This window comes from Aptenodytes forsteri, unplaced genomic scaffold, assembly GCF_000699145.1.
Source record: "Aptenodytes forsteri isolate BGI_AS27 unplaced genomic scaffold, ASM69914v1 Scaffold181, whole genome shotgun sequence".
Lineage (NCBI taxonomy): Eukaryota > Metazoa > Chordata > Aves > Sphenisciformes > Spheniscidae > Aptenodytes > Aptenodytes forsteri.
Window position 1 is genome coordinate 144333 of NW_008795702.1, and position 25863 is coordinate 170195.

At 36.0% G+C, this 25863-nt stretch overlaps 1 protein-coding gene across 1 annotated transcript in view; it reads right to left on the reverse strand.

Moving 5' to 3' along the window:
* The window catches only part of KCNT2 (potassium sodium-activated channel subfamily T member 2), a 141067-nt gene that overhangs the window by 69040 nt on the left and 46164 nt on the right, over positions 1–25863 (reverse strand). Inside the window, exons 10-13 of the mRNA XM_019473093.1 lie at positions 13432–13612; positions 11076–11240; positions 9356–9492; positions 4839–4902 (exon numbers count right to left, since the gene is read on the reverse strand). Of these exons, the coding sequence (XP_019328638.1) occupies positions 4839–4902; positions 9356–9492; positions 11076–11240; positions 13432–13612 (547 nt within the window). The remainder of the gene's footprint in view (positions 1–4838; positions 4903–9355; positions 9493–11075; positions 11241–13431; positions 13613–25863) is intronic.

Sequence of the window (25863 nt, forward strand, 5' to 3'; positions counted from 1 at the left end):
TTTCACCACCCTCAGCGTAAAAAATTTCTTCCTTATATCTAGTCTAAATCTACCCCCCTTTAGTTTAAAGCCATTCCCCCTTGTCCTGTCGCAACAGGCCCTGCTAAAAAGTTTGCCGCCATCTTTTTCTATAAGCCCCCTTTAAGCACTGACAGGCTGCAAGAAGCCCAAAGCCTTCTCTTCTCTAGGCTGACCAACCCCAACTCTCTCAGCCTTTCTTCATAGGAGAGGTGTTCCATCCCCCTGATCATTTTTGTGGCCCTCCTCTGGACCCGCTCCAAAGGGTCTGTGTCTTTCCCATGCTGAGGGCTCCAGAGCTGGATGCAGTACTCCAGGTGGGGTCTCACCAGAATACATGATATACATGTGTTTGTGTACAAAAGCTGGTTATTTGGGTTTCCATGGGTTTTTTGCTCAGTTACTCTCCCAAATTTCACTCTGGAGAAGCATTCCAGGGGAGAGAAATGAAAATACAGGTAGGCACTTTAAGTGATTTCTTAGATTCAGTCTCTTCATACAGTATTGGTGGCTCTCTGTTTTACATATGTAGCAATTTTTATACTATATTGTAGTGACTTTAAAAAATGTTCACATTTCTCCCAAGTAAAAAGGAGGTATATATGTACATACTCTAAACAGATATAACTGAAACAAAATTATGCTTCTATCCATATTATAAAATATATGCTTCCTTGGGAGAGGAGGTAAAAAATACATTCTCTTCTGTGTGCGTTCCACGCAATGAATTGCAGCCAGTGATCAAATTACCACTGATACCGATAGTGATTAATATAGAGGTGATATTGAAGTTCATGTATCAAAAGCTGTAAGTTTTAAAGTGGGTGTAACAGGAATTTAAATAATTCAGAACTCAAAGCAAGACCTTGATTTAATATATATTTTAAAATAGTTCTGTTAATTTTTTTCTTGCCACACACGACTTGATAAATTAGTTATATCTTCCTATGCAATGCATCCATCTTGTGATGCTATTAAGGCAGTGTAACTTAGATTACCAGTACAGTAGTGTCACGCAATTTGATTAACGGAAGGGGAAAAAAAAAGTTGCAAGCTTGAACTCAACCATCTCTGAATTTTCAGAAAGCATCAGAACAAAACTGTCAGCAGTAGAAGTGGTCTTTCATATATTCATACAGCCCATTAATGAGTTATCTATAGGATAATTCAAAAGAGACTTCTCTTCCCGCCCCTCCTTGGGTTAAAACAGCAGATGCACTTGTTTTGTGGAGCAACCTGATGTAGGCAGCCCATTGAAGTCACTGGCTAACTTCATGGTGTGGCACAGACTACTGTTCTGTACCCACCAATCAAAAAAAAAAAAAAAAAAATTGTATCTGGACTTAAGTACAATTTGAACTCTCTTTGAGTTGCATCCTCCAGAAGTGACACAGATGTCTGTCCTGCTTGCTATAGGTCTGAGATGTCAAAATAGCATTTGATAGAATAAAATTTGGCAGAGCTTTGTCTTGCCAGAGAAGAGAGAGTTTCTGGCAGGAGACTTTGGAAAGCTGACAAATTCTTGGTCTGACTGTTGAAGTTCCTACTCTTCCAAGTGAAAAAGGAAGCAACTGACAATTTCTATGAAGTAACCGCATGTCACCTGTTGTTGTATTTGTCTTCTGAGCTATAGTGGAGATCCACGGATCAGAAGCAACACAGATTTGGTACTAAAACTTATTAACTAATGAAACAGCAAGCAGTGAACAGCCAGTGGTATCTGTGGCAAATGAGTAAATCCTCTGCTGAGGACTGTAGCTGGGGAGATAAAAACCCTCATGGACTTTGAAAAATCACGAGTAACAACAGCTGTTCTGGTCGGGAATCTCCTCAATGCATCTGTTAATTTTATTTTGACAGCTGTCAGACGTAGGAGAGGATCCAAGGCACTCCTAACAGTTTGTCAGCTTCTCAAGCACAGCAGGGGTGAAAAAATCAGTTGTAGTTATAAAGATTGATACTGGGATGACAACTGAACTTCCTTCAGCCCCATGACAAACTGTAACCTTATGTACTACATTACTGAAGTTCTTAGTGGTGACTAGAGCTGGAGTAGTGTAGGAAATTAAATCCATTTCATTTCAGAGCTCTAGGGGGCAGTAAAATAAAACAAAATAAATAAAAAAAAGAAAACAGTTGTCCTATTTTCTACTTGCAGTACAAATAATTGCATTCCCTGTGAAAAGGAAATCTGAGCAACAACAACAAAAACAGAGAGGGGTGACATCTTGTTTAAAAACTTCAGATAACATTGACCCTCAGAGTATCACTGCTATAATTGAGATACTGCACCATTATAACTAGCCAGCCAGTCACCCAACAGGGCATTCTGTCCCAGAGGAAGGTAACAGGATTGTGTCTTTGGTAAGATTTGTCTGTTTGTATGCTCCAGATACAATGATAAATGAGATTTGATAATAGTCTGTATTGGAAGCTGAAATGTGTCAGGTACCATTTTGGTATTTCCTGGGGCACGCTGTCGCTGAGGGCAGAAAGGCTGCCTGGAGAGAGTTGTAGCTGGCCACAACTCTGAAACCAAAACTAGATAGTGCTGGCCAGAACGGATAGAAGCTCCATAAGCTCTGGATGCAGAGTCCACTGTCTGCCCTGTAGGAGACTTCAGCAGAGTTGAAAATTGCCCTTTCTTTGTATAAATTCTGGAGAGGCTATGAGCAGAGATGAACAGTTTACCTCTAGGTGAATCCTATGTTGGTGCAGCTGTCCTTAAAGCTGCATAAACCTACCAAGTGCAATGTAAATCACATGCTCTGCTTGTACGGGATTTCTCATTTCTAACCATTTCACGACTGTCAAGTATATTTTGTGAAATGAGATGTTGTAGCTGATTTATTCTGAACTTCATGGCTAATTTAGGCAAGGTGGTTTGGCTTTTTGATATTTTTCAGTCTCTCAGAAGTTACCAGTATTTTCCCGGGTACTTGCAAGAACTGTTGCTTGTTCTTATCCTTAAATACCCTAGCACCTCTGTCACTTCCAAACAGTACATTCTGAGTGCTTGCCTTACTTGACTACTCCAGGATTACTTGCTGCCAATTCAGTGGCTTTCGCTAGTGTGTTTTCAGGAGTCTATTGCTGATTAATCAAATTCAAAGCTCTTAGTTCAGTAAGTTTGAATATTATAGAAGGAGCACAGATTTATTTCTCAGGGAGTTCAGTGGCTTTCTGCGAGTGATGGGTCCAGCACAGGGTCTTTAGTTTTGAATAAAATATTTTTTTACAGCATGCTGATAGTCTACAAAAAATTAAGTTATTTTTGATACAATTTGCTTCTGGGGGCTCATTTGCCTAGCAAGGAAATAATCCTTTTTCCTTGCTAGCTGCAGCTTATTTTGCTTTTTTTGTTCTTCCTTCTCTCATAAGCCATATATGTAGGTATGGAAACAACTAAGTTTTGATGGCAGATGAGGTAATTGTAGCAAGTGATAGAGAATATATTAAGAAATACTACATACATAATGCAAAGCCCTTGTTCCCCGTGTTTTACTGTACCTATTTTTAACATTTAGAAAAATAATTGCTATTTCTTATAATGTAGTAGTAAAACGGTATTTTTTAATTGAGATAGTTTAAAACATAATTACCAAATTATAAGCACTAGTTTGATCCTGTTAGGCAATTTGTAAGCATCTTAATTCAACTTTGTGAACATTCAGACTTATTCTGATCTTCCTTTGGGGTTCAAGATCAAACTGAATAGAGGCGACTGCAATAATTTAGCATGCAGCTCATGGTGAAAAATTTAAAGTTGTGTTCATAAGTCCTTCCTCAGTGGACTTTTTTCCTGGGTATTTGTGATCAGTAGGTAATTTCATTAGTTTGAAGAGTTCTAGTTTATATTAAAATAGTTTTTATTCTTTTATCACAGATAGGCTGAGTAGAGGCTTGTATTAGCAGTCTTCCTTTGTGGACAGTAACTTACCTGACTGCAAATAACTAGTAGCATTGGCAAAACTATAGTAACTTATTTAAAGAATCTTGCCATTTTTCACGTTTAAAATTGGCCAGTATGAAAAATGGTCAAATACTCTCAGATATATTGGTTATTTGGTATTAGTCAGAAATTAATTTATAAAGCAGAATTCAATCTTTACTTTGTTAGTAGTAAACTTTCCATACTTCGGTAGTTCTGAATGGAAATACCAGTCAGTTGATATGTATCTCTTTTCTGTTTTAATAAATGTAACTCTTTGAATTGGATATCTAGAGCAAACACTGATATTAGTCCAGGTAATTTGAATAAAACTTTTTTGACAGAGTACTACCCTTTGGAGTGATTAATGACTAAGTATCAATATCTCTATAAGGTACCATGATAGTGCTTATATGGTATTCTGCCATTGTTCCATAAAAAAGGAGAGAACTGATAAAAATTTACTTTATTCAGCATGAAAATTGTTTTTTGAAAGTACTGTAATCTTACAGTACTTTTTAAAGTCCTGAAAGAATGTATAAATTCTTACATTTAAAAATAGAAGTTCAACTAAAATGTGCTGTAAAATTCTAACCTCTTTGGTAGGTAGGTCATGTAACTTATTTTTCTAAAAAAGTAGAAGTAGATATGTTATGTGAAATGAGCCATTAGATCATGTTTCATAAATTCGTGAAATCCTGGCCTTGTAGAATCCAAGAGAAACCTTTTCATTATCTTAACTGAGACAAGAAGTTCATCCCACATGCAAAATCTCTGCATGCTAATTTTAATCTTCTGTTCACGGAAGAAGTCTCAGTCCCTGAGAGGTAATAAGGGCAGTAACAGTATAAACAGCATGCACATTCTTAGTTATTTCATCAAAACTTACAGCTGCTGTCCGGTCCACCTCACAGCGACTACTCAGAATGAAACAAGCTTCAGCATCATCCATTCTAGAAGAGGGGAGACAAGCCTGTTACATACCAACAAAATACTTATGTGGACTTGTGTTTCACAGTTTATAGTCTTGTATGCTTATAGAAACAGAATACAGAGAAAGTTTAGTCTATCTGTTCTCATGCATTATCTGAATGTCAGCAGCAGTCATCTTGTGCACTAACTCATGGTGTACCAGTACTTCTTGACTAGGTTCTGAGAAACTTTCTTTCCCTGGTGCCAGTAGAAGCTGTGCCAAAATAATAAAAGCAGGGTGGCCTCAAACACACTTAATTTGCAAAATAAATATTTATCTGCCATGAGTATAAAAGGTGAATAAATAGCACCAGTCTGCATAGTGTATAAGGGTATGATATGTACAAGTTGTTACTGATAAAAATGAATGAGAGGGGACAGATAACATAACATAGACTTGTCTTGCTTAGTGATAGCGGAAAGATGGATAGATGTAGTAGAATAATGCGTTAGGGATAAATAACAAACATTTCTGTGTATGTATGCATTAAATTAACTATTTTCAGTTTATGGTCTCTTTGGGAACTTTTAATGCATAATTGTTCTCTAGAGGGTACAACTGGTCATGTAATAAAGAGTGGTGGTGGAAGTGTGGAGAAAAACTGTCTGACTGAAGGTTTCATCAAAGTTTGCTTTTCCTCTCTTGCCTCAGATCTTGATATCCTTCTCCAGTGAATCCTACTTCACTTACTGGTACATGGAAGTAAAGAAATAGGGACTTGGTTGACCTCCTTGGGAAGACAGGACTTTCTGGGCAAAGAGATAAAAGGATGATCAGAATGGGTGTCCTGGGAAGGGGAAAAGTGAGGCAGAAGCTGGGGAAAATGAACAGGCAATTCACTGGTCATTGCAGCAACTCCATTCTGGAGTCTGGAATGGGACCTGAGATTCCTAAATCTTTGGTTTTTCTGCTGCTAGAAAATTGAATTGGTGGTTGTTAGTAATAGTTCAGGCCATTGGGACCCTAGGCTTAGACTGAGAGCCTGTTCTTTTAGGTACTGTACAAACACAGAACAAAAATACAGTCCTTGCCATATAAGCTTGAAGTGACATGACAAAGGACAACAAAAGTATACGCAAACATGGGAAACGGGAAGAAATGGTGTGACAATACCTGAATATAAAAATTATCATGGTAGAAAATGGTCTCACTAGATATCAGAGCAGAGAACTGACTGAAGAGGGGATGTGATGGAGAATATTGGGATTATTTTACAGATGTTTCTGAGAAATTAATCCTAGATTGAAGGGACAGAGTGGGTGAAATCACAATGGGACTTGTATGTTAATCTGTTGTATGTGAGAAAGAGAATAGCATTATAGACTTATCAGAAGGTTACCTCTCAGTAAGAACTGGGAGTTGCAGGCTAAGTGAGAATAAGGGGTCACTCCTTGATGCAATAAAAAGGGTAAGCCAGGGAAGGACTGCAATGAGGCAAAGTGAGGTACTACATAAATAATATTTCTAGAGTGTTCTGAAACAAGGGTTCAGGGAATTGAGATGGTATATGTCAAGAACATAAATATAGCTTTAAGTGGGGCAAAAATGAGAGCTTGTGTGAGAAAACACTAGCAAGATGCAGGCTTAGTCTACACAGGATGCTCTACAATATGATTCCGAGCTTATGATCCACAGTAGGATACTGGTTTTATTTTGGTAGCAAAAATTAAGATCTATTTACAACTGTCTGTAACTAAACTAAAATTAATGAATAGATATCCATAATGAGATGTCGGATAGCTTGGCCAACCTTTTAATTTTTGACTATAGAAATAGTGATTAAGTTTGTGTGTTTTCTGTGAGATCGCTCAGAGAAAGTATAAGGAAAAGAGAAGGATAAAGTCAGGTCATTGTAGATTCCCCATAGGCACCTAGCAGTAGGAAAACAGAGGAAGCCTCAAAAGATTAAAGTACCTGAAATGGAAAAATCATTTTAACAAAGGCAAATCAATATATCCAAAATATTAATGTCAAATGCAGCTGACGTGGAGAAGTGAGGCCAGGAGGCCACTTCTGAGTACTGATTAGGAACAAATCATGGGATCTGTATGAGTAGTTTCAGCGAAGCATGGGAGCAGAATTGGGAAGATACGGTCTTTAGCAAAGTTGTAGGAAAGTAGATGAGATTTTGATGAGAGCTGATGAGGTAACTGGGACTGACAGTATATATAGATGATTTCATAAGGAAATGAAACCTCATGTGAACATATTCACTTTTTTTCCCCCCAATGTTTTTTGTAACTTCTTGAATCATTTCAGCCACAGATGACAAGGATAATAACCTGTGATTAACACCTATGAATGTAATTAATTTAGACAACAGAAACACTAATAGCCTCTATGTTAAAAAAATTAGATTAGAACTCAGAGTATCCTTATGAGAGAAGTGTTATTAATGTCCTAACAACTAAAAAAGCTTTGTCAATTACACCATTTTTATGTGCCAGAAAACTGAATCTGAGACTAAACCCCAATAGTTCCACTGCTTGAGGATGGCAGAAATTAAAGGGACTTTATATATTGAAGAGAAATTTGTGAAAGGAAAAAGTATAAGGTAAAGAAAAAGAGTGGACATGAAGGGGATCAAGATTTGTGATGGTTCACTAAAGAAAGTGGAAGGAGAGAGAAAAAGTATTTGAGGTCATGACAGAACATGGGAGAAAGCTGTAGGGGGGAAAAAAATCAAGCATGGTAAGTGTTATTCACTTTCTAGTGCTAACCTGCATGGAGAATGAGAGCTGTTTTAATCAGTTACTGTGTTGTTTCAAATGCTGAACGAGCTATAAAGTTTCTAGTCATGCTGATGAACAATGTAAGTATCAGTGTGATACCTCATGACAGAATTCCTTCTGTTTTTTTGTTAAAGCCGGGCACGTACTCAGAGAACACCAAAAACTTGCAAAGTGAAGCTCTCCAAGGTAGGAAGCAAGAATGAATGTCACTTTTGTAAAGCCAAATTGTGTACTAGGGCATATAAAGAAAAATACAGTCTTCAGTTAACTGACTATTTACTACTTATGCAGTCAGCCAACTTCTGGTATTCCTTCTCTTTTTGCTGCAACCTTTATCATGTTACTTTGACATTGCATTTCATGTATAATATATGTATAAATTTTGATAATGAGACACTTCTTGATTATTTTTTTTTGTTGTTGGTAACTGTTTATTTATTTACCATGTGCCTTGTTATCTTCTCAGTACGTTATGTTATCATTAAAAAGAAATACAGCAAACATCTTAGGTACTGGTTTATATTTCATATTAAATGTTCTATTAAATTCCCACTACACTTCTTCCCTCAGGAGAGGTTGAAAATTATTCTATGACAGGTACATTCAATTACATGTTTTGCAGGAAAAAGCACAATTCCACAGACTACCTCCAGGTTATTATAAGTGAAATTCAAGATTATCTTTAGGGAACAGCCTAATTTTTCTTCTCCTAATGTGCAGAAGCTAAACCCCCACATGAATTCCTTCTTGAAATCAGCAGGAAAGCAAAAAAAGGAACCTCTCTCTAAAAGGAAGTTCCTAATCCTGAAAAAAGCTTTATTGTATTTTCAAATTTTAAACAGATATAGAAGTAATTGTTGCTTTTTCAGTGGCAGAAATCTGGGAAGATAACACAGCTCGCTAGACTTCTCACAGATTAGATTCTTGGAAAGAACTCCCCTGGAGTAAAGAAGGCTGAATGACACAAATAGACAGGTATTGGCTTAATTTTAGATATCTATATTAGTTGCTGAATAAGTTCTTATAGAGAGTAATGCAGATAAGTTAAATCAGTTATTTGCTAAGAATCACCTTTCTCTCTCTCTTTGGAGAGTTTAAAGAGACAATCCTCCTACTTGAATTCCACTGTGAATTCCTTCACACCCTCAAGTGATTAAGCAATGGTGAGAGGGGGGTTTGAGTAACTGTTTGTCTGATGTGTTTTGATTAATGTCATTAACTATTTACTAGCAGAGAGGATTTATTAGAAGGGGTGGAAGTACACCACTGTGTGTACTTCAAAACAAAACTGTGCAATGGGTTCAAAGGGTGATAATTATTTTTTACTTTTTTCCCCTTCAGTGGGTCAGTAGAACTACTATCACGTTTACCATCTTTGCTCAATGAACAGAAACAAAGTCTAGCATTACTGGCAGTTTTGGAATTTTCTGTGCTGCTTTTTCAGAAGAAATCACAGGCACTCTGTTTCAATACCTTTAAAAACTGAGACAGAAAAGACAGTGAAGAAAAATTTGGTCAAATAGGACTTACAAATCCTTGAAAAATTTCAGATATTAAGAAAAGCAAATTATATCAAAGAGCCTTGCTTTCTAAATACACATGCTTTCCTTCTAGCACAGCTTTTGTTGTTTGTCGAAGTTATTTATCAAACAGTATGAGTGAAACAAAAGTAAAAAACAATATTGGTCAATATTTGCCTACTTAGCTCTCAACAGGTCTTGATCTTTTAGTGCTGAGCCTTGCAGATAGATAACTCTTTGGGACCACATTGGGATTTGTAACACCCTTCGGACCTGAGCATCCATCTCAGTAGGACACAAAATAACGACATAATAGTCCTGTCAAAAACATAAGGAGGAATAGTCATGTTATTTTTTTTTTTTTATGTTACCATGTATTGTTGCTAGAGAATGAGTCAACAGAGACTCAGGATGTCAAAAATGTCTCTGACAATTCTCAAATTTCATTGACAAAAGTTATTTGAATACATGTGTTTAAAATATTGAATTCTTTAATAAAAATGGCTGGACAGTTGGTCAACTGCTCACAAAAGACTCCAGGGTGGCAACTAAAGTCCATTTAGAAACATTTTTGTTTCCATATGAGCATAATTTTTTTTAGAGACAATTTACATTTCTGTCATTCTAGCTGGAAAATGTAGGAAGTTTTCAGCAATCGAAATGGAATTGTCTTCCCCCAGATTTTTTCCTCTATGTTAATGGGCAGATCCAAACTCTGTTTCCTGTGCTATAGACAGTCCTTGTTAGGAAAAGTAAGGTTGGTCTGAAGTATACATGCATGTACATATGAAAAGGAGAGATGAATGGAATGTGAGAGGAGAGACTGAGAGCTTAGGACAGGCTTGTCATAGAAGTCTTCCTTAGCACACACAGACTTTTGCAGAAAGCTTACTGCACCGGATCCAGTACATCATCTGTATCCTGCAGCTTCCCATTTCAACTGTGAAGGGAATGTATATAAGCTCTTTTAGGCTATATAAGTAGTATTAGAACTTTTCGTCTTTGTCTCCAGTGTATCACAGAGCCTGACTCATTCACCAGATTAGTTAACTAAATTTTGGATTTCAAGTTGCGTTTGCATCTATAAAGAACTGGATTTCTTTGTGCATTTGCTTATGCTCCTTACTAGCTAATTATTTTGGGGAATATTTTGGATTTGGGATTTGTCAAATTGCTGCTCAGCAATTTGAGGATTGTATTTTTGTGATTTTTTTTTTTTTTTTTGCGCTAGTTAATGAAGCATGGTACCACAGGTAACTTGGTAAAAGACATAGAGAAGATTTAGCAAAAGAAATGGTCTGTAGCAAAGCTAATGATAATGAATCCAAATTGCTATCTCATATAAATAAGCTTTTATATGATCAAAACAAGTGACATCTGTTTGCATTAGCTAGGGAATATGTGTACACTAAGAAAATCTCGTGTGTAATCTTTCAGGTCTTTGTCCTTTAAAGTACGTCCATTTATTTCTTAATTTCAACAATTCCAAAAGGATCTAGTCTTCCTAACACTGGCAAAAAAACAAAGCAAAATGCAAAAACCAAAAGATGCTTTGACTTGTGAGGAGTTTTGGATCCAGTCCCAAAACAACAGGAAAAAATAACTTGAGTAGTTCTCATTTATTTTCTATTTTGGGGTAGAATATAAGGAATTTGCATGGAAATATCTGTTTCTAAAAGGACTGGCATAATTCAACAAGATAGTAATTCTATCATTTAGTCTATTTACCTCAATTTAAAATGAATGTCTCCGTACTGTATCTCAGCTTCTTATTGCAATTATAGATTCCCAATTCAGTCAGCTATTCCCAAATTCAGTTTTACAAATAAAAAACATTTCAGAAGGCTGTCTGCAAAAAATCAGTGTTTTGAGTTTATTTTCTTTTTTTTTACTGTAAGTACCTGCAATCTGGGGTGAGCATAGAATTCATTTAAGAAATCCATAAGTAAGTCAATCTTCAGAGAGCTAACACACAGCACAACATGTTTTTCTGTCTGAGCTCTGTGTCGACTGTAGTTACCACCAGACTTTTGCCTCTCCATCCATAAATATGCCAGCTGTTCAAACTGCAAGAGATGCCAATTGTCAGTGAAATATAGACAAGCAGATGTGCAGTACAACTGTATCATGACTTAACAATGTTGCTTCATTCATCTCATGCCTCTATGAAAAGATGCCCTTAGCTCACAACGTCTCTTTCTTTGTAAAAAGTTCTCTAGTAAGTGGGTGAGATGAATAATAGGGTGATTGAAAAACATGGCAGTAGAGCCACCCTCTACTCACGCACAAATAGCAGGGTAAATCCATTAAAATATCATAAGATTACAGTAAATCTCAAGATTTTAGAAAAGAATGAAGGCTGTACCTTATTTCCTTTATGTATTTTATACCTCTGAGCTCTCTTTTTCCAGTGCCACGTGACATAAATGCTTCCCTCAAATGAAAGGTTAAATTTTCACATACTTAAGTGTATACTGTGAGTATAGATACTCGGATAGAAGCATCATTTTACTTAGTTTGGGCAATAACTCTTCTCAGATTTTTATAATGCTCTGAAGGTGACCTTCTGTATACTTTTATCTGTCATAAATTTAGATACAACTTAAATACACAGCAGCTGTTAATACAGCAAATTTGTCTTTGCCACCTGAACAATATATGCAGGCTAACAGTAAACATTGCTCTACCAGTCTGAATCCTTTAGACTAAATAGAATAGTGTAACAATCAGTGCTGTTGTAACAATTGGTAATAAAACATACAAACACCATTTCAAAGCTTCTTGTAAGTAATATGTATTTAATACTGAGCTCAATTTAACTATATATCTGTGTGATAGCTGCTTTTTCTCATCCACATTCAACTGATGGAGAGACTGAATTGTGAATAATAACTGATTTCATATCATAGCAGGACAAAAGCTCAGGAGAGAATGCCTCCCACATTCTGTGTATGGAAAACTATATGAAGCCCCATTATCACTACAAAGCTATAAAATAAAGTAGGTAATAATAGGTAAATTTATGTGAAAGGGCAGTAGATTCCAGGTTATTTACTGGTAATGCAGAGCTCTTATCCCTGAAGTGTATATCAGAACTACCTGAAAGACGAAATTTCTATTTCCTAATTAAATTTCTTAAAGCATGTTTTAGTTTTCAATAGAATATATATTTTACTAAATTTCCACTGAGTGGGAATATAATTGTGTTAGTGCATATGTCTGTGTATGCAGACATTAAATATTTAGGTATAATTAAAATGTTCAAATAATTTCAAGAAAATTAATGCTAAAAGCTTGAGCTTCCAACCTCCCAGCATTTCCGTGTTGTCTGCTCACAGTGAGCTTTAGTTTACTGTCAAAGAAGCAGAGTCTGGAAACTATGACTGTGTGAGAATCTTTGGAGTTTCATGGTCTAGCAGGACTCCTATAAGCTTTGATAAGCATGCACAATGTCTCCCCAGATCCCCTTTTTGTGGCACGAGGTCTGGGTGATCACCAAGTGTGGAACAGTTAACATCTTGGCAGGGCTTCCCATGTAATCTCAGGGTTTCTGTCATCAAGCCTCACCTGATGAGCTGAGAAACGTTTGGTACAAATTTAATGAAACTGATTGACTCCTTGAAATACTTGGATTTTCATAAATCAGCCTTTTCCTGTTGAAACTGTTAGAAGACCTAAACTTCAGTAGGCATCAAAAATTCCTAACTGTGCTGTTGGCGCTGTGTGTGTGTGTACCGACATACACAGCTGTGAACCCAGTTTGCTTGAGTTGCAGATTTAATGAGATTATTTTCAAGTTAGCACTGAGCTGTAAGAGTAAGAGAGGAAGTGCAGAGAACCAAGATTAGAAACAGGGAGAGCCTGCAGAGGAAATGCTATACTCATAAAGAAAGTGCTGGCTACTAGGTTTTTGGTTTTGTTTTTTTCTTTTTTTTTTTTTTTAAATTGCTCCATTAATAACAAACCCATGTCTTCGGATGAAGGAAGGGCTCTGTGGTACATGACAGGAACAGAAAGCTTTCACCAGCACTTGAAAACTGTTATTAGTGCTCTGGTTTTTTAGTACAAATCTAGACTATAGGAGAACAGACAAAGGAAAAAGGAAGGAAAAAACCCAACAAACCAGAATAGGAGGTATAAAAGATAGTTATTTTTTCTGACATTTTATATGCAATAATAATAGTAACAATAAATTATTTCAGTTATTATTCTTTTGTTTTAAAAACAATTCTAAAGAGAAGAAAAATACACATTTACCTGTATGGGCAACACCACAAGAGCAACACAGATCATAATGACAACAAGTAGCTTTGAAGGCCATATCTTGGGTGTAACATCCCCAAAGCCCACAGTGGAAAATGTCACTATGCAGAAATAAAGGGAGTCAAAGAGAGTCAACCTGTTTCCTGCTCGTTCCAGATGCTGAATTCCACAAATACTATGTAGAAAAGAATGAATAAAGACATGAAAAATAAAAACTGTACTTAGAGTCAGCTCAAGTTTGATGATTATATCAGTGCAGAGAACTATTTATTTTTAGAATTCGTACATTGCTTAGCAAAGACATTTTTTCAAAGAAGAGTAAAAATTAGTATCAAACCAGAAGTGTGGTGGTAATATAATTTTCAAATGTAATTTGTAATAGAAGAAACAAATTTTTTGATTATTTCAATATGATAGTCACAACTTTGTTGCTAGGTTTTGCTTAGTGGCTGGTGTGGGGGGGGGGGGGTATATAGAACATCATGGATTGATGCAATTCCTTTCTAAACCAGAACAAAACAGATGGTGTATAGTTGCCACCATTTAGAATTTTTTATAAGCATCTTTTAACTTTTTCAGGGAGAGTTTGCTGGTATGGCCAAGAAAATGTACATACTATTTTCTTTAAATCTATCGCTCTTTATGTTGATCTCTATCCCTTTCTGTGGCAAGAGTTACTAGTGTGAACTAGTTATGAGAGTATGTGTTGCATACTAGAAGGATAATGTTGGTACAAATGGGTACTGACAGTCTAGAATAAACTGAATGTGAGAACTGCAGGCTATCGAATTGTCAGAGGAGTAAGTGTACAGGGTCAGCCTTCAGGTAGGAAGTGGAAGATGCCAACTGGTATGAAGATTCTGCTTGCTAAAAGTACAGAATAGAAATATAAGGTTTGGTTGCCTTTGATGGCAGAATGCATGAAGTTCATTCCTTCCAGTCATACGTTCCTGTGAACAAGTAAATGGTTGCCCAAGCTAATTGATAATTATTTCTCTTGTAGTCAGCATGATGTGCTTTTGGGTTTGAGAAGCAGTAGCAGAATCTGTCCACAGGTCTTACTGCTATTTCATATGCTGCAGATTTTAAAAATATTTCACTTTGAAAAAATATACCATGATAAAGAGCTCCCCAAGCTTAAAATATGATCTTCCCTAATACAGTAGAATTACTTAGATCAGTTCAGGCTTTTAAATTATATTCAGCTATATGAAGAAAATCAATGTGTGAACCACTCTGAATAGTGTTTTTTCCCCTTGGAGTTAGCAGAATGATTTCTCCTCAGAGAATTAGAGAGATAATTGATAAATAATACCGTATTCCTTAGTAATTATTCTAGAACATACCAAAGATGCTTTCTTCATATATGGTATCCAGATGGTAATAGTCACTCATTAATATCTGCCATGGTAAGATCTTTGCATCACTAGGGAGACCCTGTGTTTATAACAGCTTTAGCAGTTGTTCTTCTGTTCTCTGTTCTGTCCTCCAAAAATAATTTAGCTGTGGGCAGTGGCATTTCCAGAACATATGGATCAAATTCCCAGTTTCCTTTTCACAGTTCTAGCATTTGTAGTTTTCACACATCTCAATGTTCTAAAAAGGGTGGGCTTTTTTTCCCCCCTTGTTTGCGTAAGTTTCATGCTTCAGTCAGAACTGATACTTTTATATTCCTATCCAATTGACCCACATTTTCTACTGGAGTTGTAATCTAGATCTTCCATAATTTCACTATAATTTCACTATGTTCCCAGTTTTGTCGCCTTTTTGTCGCCTTTTTGTCGCTCGCCTTTTTGTCGCCTTTTTGTCGCCTTTTTGTCGCCTTTCGCCTTTTTGTCGCCTTTTTTTTTGTCGCCTTTTTGTCGCCTTTTTGTCGCCTTTTTGTCGCCTTTTTGTCGCCTTTTTGTCGCCTTTTTGTCGCCTTTTTGTCGCCTTTTTGTCGCCTTTTTGTCGCCTTTTTGTCGCCTTTTTGTCGCCTTTTTGTCGCCTTTTTGTCGCCTTTTTGTCGCCTTTTTTCAAAAAGGATAATTATATTTTTATCCCTGAAAATATTAACAGAAGGACTGTAAGGAATTATACTAATGAAGCTTTCTTTCGGTCTCAGACACGCAAGTTTTTCAGCTAAATCCTTTTCCAGTGTTAATTTGAAATAATGGAGTATACTGCAGAGGCATTCAAGTATGGAAAAAGAAGCTATTTTAATATCATTATCCACATAAGTTATATGTAATTTTAAAAGCACAATGATGATAGATTTTTAATTCTTCATTGTTGTTACTCCTGATCACCTTGGTGCATTTTCTTCTCTTTAGTTGTCTTTTGTGGGTACATCTCTAAAACACAGGGTTTTTTTAGAGGAATTAAGGTCACAAGGGCCAGGAAAGCAGCAATTACATTGAGTCAGTGATATGGCTCCCACATAACAGGACTACTACACCATTCCACTAAGTGTGTTAAATAACTGAAGATGGGTTTGTGTTGAAGCACAATGCATGATCCTATCATTGGTAGAAATGTATTTTTTCTGATGCTGGTGCCTGTGAAATTGCTTGGTGTTTGTATATGCAAAAGAGTCAATTTGTATCTGACAGGATGGATTAAAATGAAAAAAAAAAGTACTCTAGGGTTTTTTTACATTTTCAAGGAATGAGAATTGCTTCTTTGCTTTTTGTTCTTTTTGTAAAACCTTAAAAAAATTTAATAGCTTGCTGGTAGGAAAACTCAAGTCTTGATGAAGGAGATACTTTCTTTATTCTTCTTCTTCTTCATGAGCTTTCCGTAGCCAGCCCACCCAATCACACTTTAGCTTAACTGAAATAAGTATCAGGAGCCATTTCAGCTTTTTCCAAGTGAACAGTAAAATTACCATTGAATTTAGTGAAACCGAGATTTCATTTTATCAGCTGTGCTCCCTTATAGTCCTATACACTTCTATTCCTTGAAGCCATCAAAATAATTTTGTGCCTGATCCAAAATGTTGTGGATTCAAATCTGTTTCTCGTTGAACTCAGTGGGCATGAGCCAAAGCTGCTCACATTTAGTTGACAATATTAAAGTCAGTAAGACAGGGGAGCTATTTCTTCTTTGCTGAAGCAGAAATTCAGCTCTTCTAACAACTTGTTGAACAAATTAATTTCTTTCCTCCAAATTACTTGCACCTCATTTATTTGCACCGCAGTTCTACCAAATTGTACCTGAAGCCCTAACTCTGAAAACAAAGGAATAATAAATCCAAAATTAGGTTACCAAGTCTTAATTTTACTGGGTGTTTTGCTGCTCTGCCTTTTGTTTTTACGAGAGCCAGAGATCACAAAACTGTAGAAAAACCTGACTTTCAAGAAACATTTTTATGGGATTCTAATTACCAGATGAAAAATTACCTCTTTTACTCCTCCCTCAAGAATATTATACTTTAAAGGCACTGGTGGTGAGATTAAAGAAACGTTACTCAGCATCTATAGCATGTTCCTATCTATTTGGCCTACCTGCTTACACTGCATAGAGAGTACAGTGGAAAGTTACTGGCTGTCCGTGAAGCCAAGTCCACATGGATTAGTTACTTCATTCCCTGCAACTTATTGACATCTTTTAATATAACCTAATTCTTTATATTAATAGTAGTATCAACTTCTTTTTTTCTTGTAAATTGTTAAGCATTATTTTTAAAAGATGCATAAATACTGCATGTACTAATACAGACAGCATATGTTCTTGTCTGCTTTCTCATATTTCCTGACATAATGAAATATGCAGTAACTTGGACTTCATCTTTTGGCTGTTTTGATATTTTATGATGATATTTTTATCTCCTTGTTCTTGTCTGCTTCCTTCTCCTCTTTCATCCCATGAAGAAACAATAAATTACTTGGTCATCCCTGGACAAACATAATGATTTCAAGCAGGAAAGGAACGTTCAGCAAAGGCAATGCTCACACCAACTTGTTCTTGTGGAGAAAATAAACCACTGTAGTAATAAATACACAGAAAATGCCTAATTAAAACATAGGGGCCAAGTCAGCACCTTCTATACCAATTTTAGGTTTCCTGTAAATTCAGCAAGGCTGTCTTTTCATAGTGGATCTAAGTGAGCAGTTACAACAAAACAAAATTGGTTTAATGGAGAGATTTAATATTACTAAAAAAACCCCACAGAAACTCAAACCATGGGTCTGCTAAAGCAAAAGTAGTATCAGAAAGTTTATTACAAACTTATGGAGAACAGAAGTGTGATTTTAAACACTCTACTACCACTGCACTTGAAAAACAAAAAGTGAAGATAGTAACATGTAATCTCTGAAGATTAGTCATGTTTAGTTTAGATATCATTTGAACTTTTGAGAGTTCAATCTTCGTTTTACTGGAAGTTTTCTTTCTATTTCCAGTAATCTTTGTTTGCTTGAGTATTTTATGTGCCAAAACTAACTACTGTTTGTAAATAACCTATCTCCACATGCAGTACAGAAATAAATACTCTAGATTAAAATAACCCCTGAGATTAAGCCAGATTTTTGTCATGCTGCAGTAGCATGTCATAGAAATGGACATAACAAGAACCATTTGGATAGCAATTTGCAAGTACTGTACATTAACTATCATTATTTATAATCATTTAGAATCTATTTTATATCGGTTTGTATTTCATCAGTGTTGCCAAATATGTCTGAGTTCTACATTTTTATTTTTACTTTTAGAGAAAACTATTGTTTACAGGTACAACCTCTTGAGGTCTAAAATAATGCACCAGAAGCTGAAGCCGAAAATTAGAGATGTTTAGGTGTCTTCATGATTAGGAAGTAACTAACAGCATTGTTTTCTTTGGACTTTAAATTTGAGCTTCAACTTGTTTAGTTACTTTGTTGTGTTTTAAGTAGCTAGTTACAGGGACTACCTAATGAATATCTTGAAATCAATGGGAATTAATTTTATCAGGTTCAGTGAGATTCTGTGGTACACGCTCAGTGCTTATATACTACAGAAGTTACATCTGAAATAACTCAGAAATATAGTAATTCTGCATATTAAGTAAGTGTTCCCAGTAGTTTCTCACACCCAAAACTCCTTAAAGTTTCCACATATCCTACCACAGAATGGTGATGTTAGAACAAATTACAAATTAAATTATAATTATTTGATTGTTCTGTACTGCCAATTGCTGTTTGTATTATTTTAAAATTTTCTGAGGCTACTGTCAGATTTTTCTTTTTCTTTGTGAGAAAAATTGCAATGAACCATCAGTCACCAAAATTGTTGATAGACCATCAACTGTACCAAATATCTATGGGTAAAATTCAAATACAGCGAAATACTGACAAAGATGACCGTGTTAACTTTCCAGGAAATACATGGGCAGGCATTTTGACACATATTTTACCACTACAGTGGCTGTAACTATCTGCCTAAGGAAATGAAGATTTGGAAGAGTTCACCTGAGATGTTTAAAGAAATTTCCTCAGTCTTTACACCAAAGTAAAATGTGGCTATAGAACAGTACATGCTTCAGCCTCGCTCTGGGAGGCATGTAATATCTCTTAGAAGTCTGACAAATGCATAGCTCTCCACTTGCTAAAGATGTTAATATTAAGCTGGTGTCAGTCTTAAGTCCTCAAAATGAAAGTGATGTTAGGACTAATGCTGTATCTGGAGAATGCTCTGCTTTGTACAGAGGCAAACAGTTTTTCATACTGGAAGTTGTCTCTGTGGGCTGTTCTGTCTCTCTAGGGCACTGATGTAGAGCCAGATGCAGTTTTGTTCTGTATTTTAAAATTAGACCTTATTGGAAAAGCAACTCTCAGTACTTGTAGAATTAGTATACATAGAATCATTAAACACTCAATTTATACTTCACAAAACTCTGCGTTGAATACTGATATAACTGGAGTGGCATTAAGGTGGCATTTTTTTTCATTGACTGCATCAGATACATATGGAAATATTGCATGTTGACTTCTGAATGATAATACATGTCCTCTGAATTTTAATTATCTTTTTCCTATGAGACACTACTGAGTTGTGTAGTCTGGTCCTACAAAAGGTGAAGGTGTTGCTAACCACCTTACCCATGACCTAAAAACTTAATGCTTTCTGATAGAACCTCTGGTTCTTGTGTAAATAATGAAGAAGAGGCAAAGAAAAAGAGCAAGGGATGAGCAGAAACTACAGCAAGTAAATGAGCGAAAAGACAATCAGAAAATACTCTGACCGACAATAAAATGTCTATCCTGTCCAAACACCCTGAAACTGAGGTTTTAAGTTGCTGAAAACCAAATCCTTCAATTTTTTCCAAGCCCTGTCATGCTTTCTCAGGTCTTTTATAAAACCTGTTTTTTTCTAAACATTTATTTTCTGAAAAGCACTTTTCCATAAACAGCATTAAAATAGAAAAAAATTTGACTAGTTTAAGTAGATGTGCAATTTCCAAAATGTTAAAATGACAGAGTCTGGTAGAATATATCATGTATAATATATCAAATTTAAGAATTGCAATACGTTGTTCTAATTTGCACCCTTCATTCTATATAGAAGGTTTTAAAGCTGGGGGAATAACTGAATTCCAGGACACAGAAATGATTAATTGCATACAATATAGTGAAAGGAATGAGAGAGAAATGCTGATTGGAAAGAAGAAGATTGTTATGCTGTCTTTAAAGTAAGTCAGTAGAGAAATATACTTGTTATTCTTAGTTGGTAACAAATGATCCTACGAATGCAGTAGATCATGCTGAAATGTATTCACTGACTGGACAAAAAAGAAGATACTGCTGGACACTGTGGCTTCTTAATATTCAAGGACAAAACTAATGTTATAACAAGTAGCTCAGATATTTTTGCAACTCTAATGCCACTTCATCAGATAGTCCAATGTAAATCTTTCTATTTTTCCAGAATATTTTCTTTTCAGAGACCGGCATATGTTTTCATACAACACTCTCCCTTTTTTTCAGAATCACAGTAGTGAAGGGAAAGACTCGGATTACTTCAACAGACTTTGAATCAAGCTGTTCGGTTCTGTGGGACTTTGAATACAAGCTGAGGTAGGGGTGCAGAACTCTTTCTTTCACTACACAGCAATCCCACCATGTCAGAAATGAATTCTGAATTTCTTTTCAGCTGGAAAGGTCACCTTTTTCTGTATCCCAATTGTATCTTTATCCTAAATGATGGTGTTTAATATCATTATTGCTTACCCATAGTGTCTAATATAAGCATTTTCTTTCCCCAAAGATCAGTACGTTATATGCAGCTGATGGTTGCAAAAGCTCAACTTATAAACTTCCACTAGTAAGCCATGTGACTTCCAGAAACTGCAGAACATCTTGTTAAACAGAATAGGATGTTATGAAATGACCAACTGTATATAAATATTTGTAGAAACTGAGTGAGAACCTTTTGACTCTTGCTGCTGTATTTTTGTGAAATGAGAAGTGGAGCTGTAAGAAAACAACTCTGGTCATTGAGACTGCACAAGCAGAGTTCCACTGTGGACAGCATTCAGCTCAGTGTATTTCTGTAAAAAGGTCTGTGCACACTTCAGTCTGTAAGTCCAAAGAACTATCTGTATTGTTGTATGCTTTCAGTCTGCCCCAGAGCTTTGATGGTAAACAAAGTAAACCTTGGCATTCCAACTTCAGTGCGTCAATACTGTTGCAGCTAAGAGCCTGCTGGAGTCTGACGTTTTGGACTGCTCACACAACGAGTCAGTAACTATTCAGGAAATAGAATCGTGCAGTCAGTACTTCAAGCACCAGACACTCTTCACCTGCAGGGCATTACAGAATTATGTAATATTACGTACCTATCCTTTCTCAGGAAGAATAATTAAGTACTCTATAATATTCAGAAATTATATGTGTTGTGCTGGAAAATTCAAATGGAAACTTCTAATTTAATACACCCAATATGTTATGCTTTGGAACATCATGCTTAATGTTTCTTGCAATAGTTTTGAAACACTCAAGGGTGTAACAGTTGTTATGCAAACCCACCCACACTCCCTCGATCAAATTGAATTAACAATTGAAAGATTCATTATCCGAATATTTGTTAAATGTGCATAAGAAGCAACTAACCCAGTGTGTAGAATCAGGATAGGAATTGGAGACAGGGGTATTGATTATGGCTGGGTATACATATATTTCATTTCCTAGTGACAGAACGCAGTCCACAGTTATCCTCTTAGCATAAATAATAAAAAGTAATAAAAATCCTTATAAATATAAAGAAAACCTAAGAAATGCAAAGTAGCTCTTAGACTGTGTTTGGATATCTGTCTGACCCTAGGTTTGTTTTGAGGTAACTCATGAAAAATTATATTCAATTTCCAAAGCCTGGTATTGAACCACTACCACTATAGATGTTGTTTAATTATGTACTTGACAGATGTTAAACATGTTAAACTTGGATTTTAATCATCAGATTTGTTTAAAAAAAAAAAAAAATCTTGACTCATAGAAGGTTGGGTAAAAGAAGCCAAAAGTTATCTTTTTTATTATTTGCTCCTTTTTGAAGGAAGTAATCATTATTGGTTAGATTGCTACTGCAGATATGGAAAATCCAGCTTCATATTCATCCTCTATGACTGTGAATTCAAACCCACATCCTGTTTCTTTCCTCTTTATGATAGTGATGGAGAGAGATGGTAAGAAGAAGCAAAAAGATTCTCAAGTTGGATGGATAAAGTTTCTAAAAGGACTGACACAATAAAAATGGCCAACATCCATATTGGATTAAGCAAAAGGCTCCTCTAATTCAATGTCCTACTTCTACTGAGAGCAGTAATAGATTTTTAGTGAAAGAATAAACAAAACAGTATGGAAAGATTCTCCCCTGAAATACTCTGCCTGCATTAAAAGAACTTGTAATAATAATTCAGTATGCATACCCTAGTTGATACACACCCTGATGGAGTGTGAATCAGCTCTGTGTCCATCCTAGCCCAGGTACACTTCAGTCTCATTACAAACATTTATTTGTTGTAAACAAACCTCCAGTTCCTGACCTTGAAGTATCCTCTCTAATGTTTACATGTATTCTGTACCAAAGCTGCCTATAGTAAGAGTGTTTCCAGACCTCACTGAAACGTGTAATATCTTTCAATGTCTGGAAAATCCCAGATGCCAATATTCCTTTATGGCAGCTTATTAGGTTTATGTAGCTCCTTGTGTGCATCTGTAGTGGTAAAACACCTTAGCTTCAGTCTATTTGGATAGTTTGTCCGCAACATATCTAATTTACTAAATTTTTGATCCCCATATAAGCTAGGCCATGGAATTAAATAAATGTTTAGGAAAAGAGTTGATTCAATACAATTTTACAAACATGTGAGACAGGATCAGTCTTAGATGATTTACAACCTTACAACTGTTACAGCATTATGATATAGTCTATAAGCTACTGATAAAACAATTTTGTTCATTTTCAACCTAACTCAAGTCATAGCATATTTTAATGACAAATGGATTTAATTTTATTGTTAAGTATTCGTTTTGATTTATCTTTCCTTCAGTTCTGGTGGTCAAAATTCTCTCCTTATAAGATTTTGCCTTCTTATTTGATTCTCAGGGATATTCATCATGGATCTTCCTTACATTTCCATCCATTTTTACATCTCCTTGACAGCCTCTCATTTGTTTGCATTTTGAGTGCAACTCTTTTTTGCTGCTCTCGTTGCTGCTATTAAAACAACTGCTTCAGGACAAGCCAAATGACCTTCCTCCAGTTGCAAAATTTTCTTGTTAATAACACCGTAAACAAAAATTAATTTCTCAGAAATTTACAGATGAGTAATATTCAGGAAGAATGGTCTTTTCTGCACTGCTTATCCTGCTGTGAAACTCAAACCAATAGTAAATACAGGCTGGAGTCATCTAAAACTTGCAAGTGAGTCACAGCAGATACCACTTGTCTTACCCACCTTAACCATAGGCATGAGGGGTGCAGCCCTTTGGAAAGCTCACAGGTGAAATTTTCCTTTCCAGCTTAAATTTCCATAAAACATATATTCTGTTGCAGAGTTATACCCGTGCTCTGTCAGAAGTGAATTTTACTTGTAGACAGGGAAGAAACTGATTTCTGCTTGCCTTATTTATATCTCACTCACAATCTTTTAATATGCTATTGCAGCCAATCCTCACTGTCTGCATTAAGCTCATCTTTTTCCCAGAAATTTTCATTCACATTTATTTTCATCACCAATTATCTAAAAGGACTGCACAGAATAATGATAATGATGACAATCTTCATCATTAGAAGACATGGAGAACTAAGACTGTTATCAGAAAGCTGACTTTTCATGAGCCAGAACGTAGGCTCTGAGGCCCCTTGAAGCATGGTCTACTTCACAAATTCTACCCTTCTCATTCCAGGTCCTGCAAGTCGAGCTTGCAGAGTGATTATTCCATATAGCAATATTTTTGTATGTGATGTGTAACTGAAGCAAGAAAAACTAGTCATGGAATATCATTTACTAGAAACAGCTTTTCATATGTTTACTGAGCTTATGGATTCTTTTATTAGGCACCTAAAAGGGAGAAAAGCACTTCTTGAGAAAAACAATAGAATATGTATTTGGAAGACTAAAGGGTGAATAAATAGAAGACCCAAACATGTAGGCTAGAAACTGATAAGAAATATCTGTTTCTCATGGCAGCTGCTTGCTGTGCTTCATATAATCTTTCTAAGCACAAAGGAGATACGGAGAGGAGACAGACGGAACATGATGGACTTGAACATTTTGAGAAGCCCAAATGAAGACCACTGTGAAATGCCACAATTATGTAGGAACACAGAGACAGACATCTGTTGTGCTCCTTCTATTGCACAATGTTTACACTAACGATGAGTTCATTCTCCAGATGAATATTTATAGATCAGTAAATGCAAAAGCTTTATGATAACTTAAATGAGGATGTAATCTGCTCCATTTTGGATTTTATTATTGCACTATTATTTACTTTTTAAGTAGATGTGTATATTTTTATGAACTAAAGATGGTATTTTAAATAATTGTTCAAGATGCTGAACAATGAACATAAGCACATTCTCTAGTATGTTTAATAATAATTGAAAGTATCAGTGAAAATAACAGCACTGCATGTTATTTAAAGTTACGCTGTTTTAAAATGCAGTAACCCACTTATGTTTATAAAATGAAGCAAGCAGACAGGTTTGTTCTCCAAGTCACAAGTTAGATGGACATATCTGTTTTCTGCATCTCTGGATGTTGGATAAAACACATCTTTATGGGTGAGGAGTTTAGGCAACGGAAAACTTTCTATTGTTCTCCCTTCTGGAAAATTTAAATTTAGGGAGTGTGTTTAAGGTAAATGGTTGTAGTCAGATCACATCAGGACAGTGGTGTACGCTTCCCGCATTTCAAGCTGCGCTGTGAAATCACTGACTCACCGATGGTCTTTTCTCTGTTATCATTATGAGTGTTTCCCTTCCATATTTTTGTTGTTATGTGCACGAATATGGCATCATTTAAACTTCTTTTGTATGCATAGGTGCTGTCAGTGTTGGTACCTTTGCCAGTGAGGTCACCAATAATTACACAGATACCTCTGCAGGTTGCTAATGGGGTTTGCCAGATCTGGGCAACAGAAGTAAATCCTGTGCGTGTACATTTCTATTAGGTTGTCGTCAATTTAGCTGCTACATTCAATGATGTTCTTAAGACAGAGAAAGATTGTTCAAACAGGCAGTGAGCAAAATGGAAGCATACACTGTGGTGCTGCTTTACAAGGGTAGTGTCCATCAAGCTGGTTAAATGGGTGGCTGTATGGGCAGTCTCAAGACAATTGCACTGACATCCAGTCTCTGTCTATTTGGAACACTATCTGTAGGCTCATGGTCAGTAGAAAGTTCACTGAAAAGGGTAGTACAAGATGGAAACAGCAATGTGACTTAAAGTATATCCTTCCCTTTTTTTTTTTTTTTTTAGAATACTCACATGGTATGCTTTGGTTCCTTTATTTCATAATAATTTGTTTTTAAAAAACCAACAGCATAAGTGAAAATGTGTGCCACGTAAATAATTTTTGCTTGTTTGTGTTCCTACTGGGAAGGTATTTTTACTTCAAAGTTGCCTCCTTGCTGACCTATTGCCTTAGCTAGAGAGAACTTGTTTGGACAATGACCAGGGAAACAACTGGCCTGTGAACAAGATATAATTAAGCACCAGGCTTAATGCTTAGGTTTGCCAAAATACCAGAACGGGGGCAAATGTTAAATAGAGGTTGTCTAGTGGAGTGAAAATTATAGGAGGTAACTGCTAGGAGATAAAAGCAATATATTATATCATATATTACAGAAGCAGGCTCCTTTATGGTTTGACTGGAGAACAAGTCTGATGAGGAGCGGCTGAGGGAACTGGGGTTGTTTAGCCTGGAGAAAAGGAGGCTGAGGGGAGACCTCATCGCTCTCTACAAC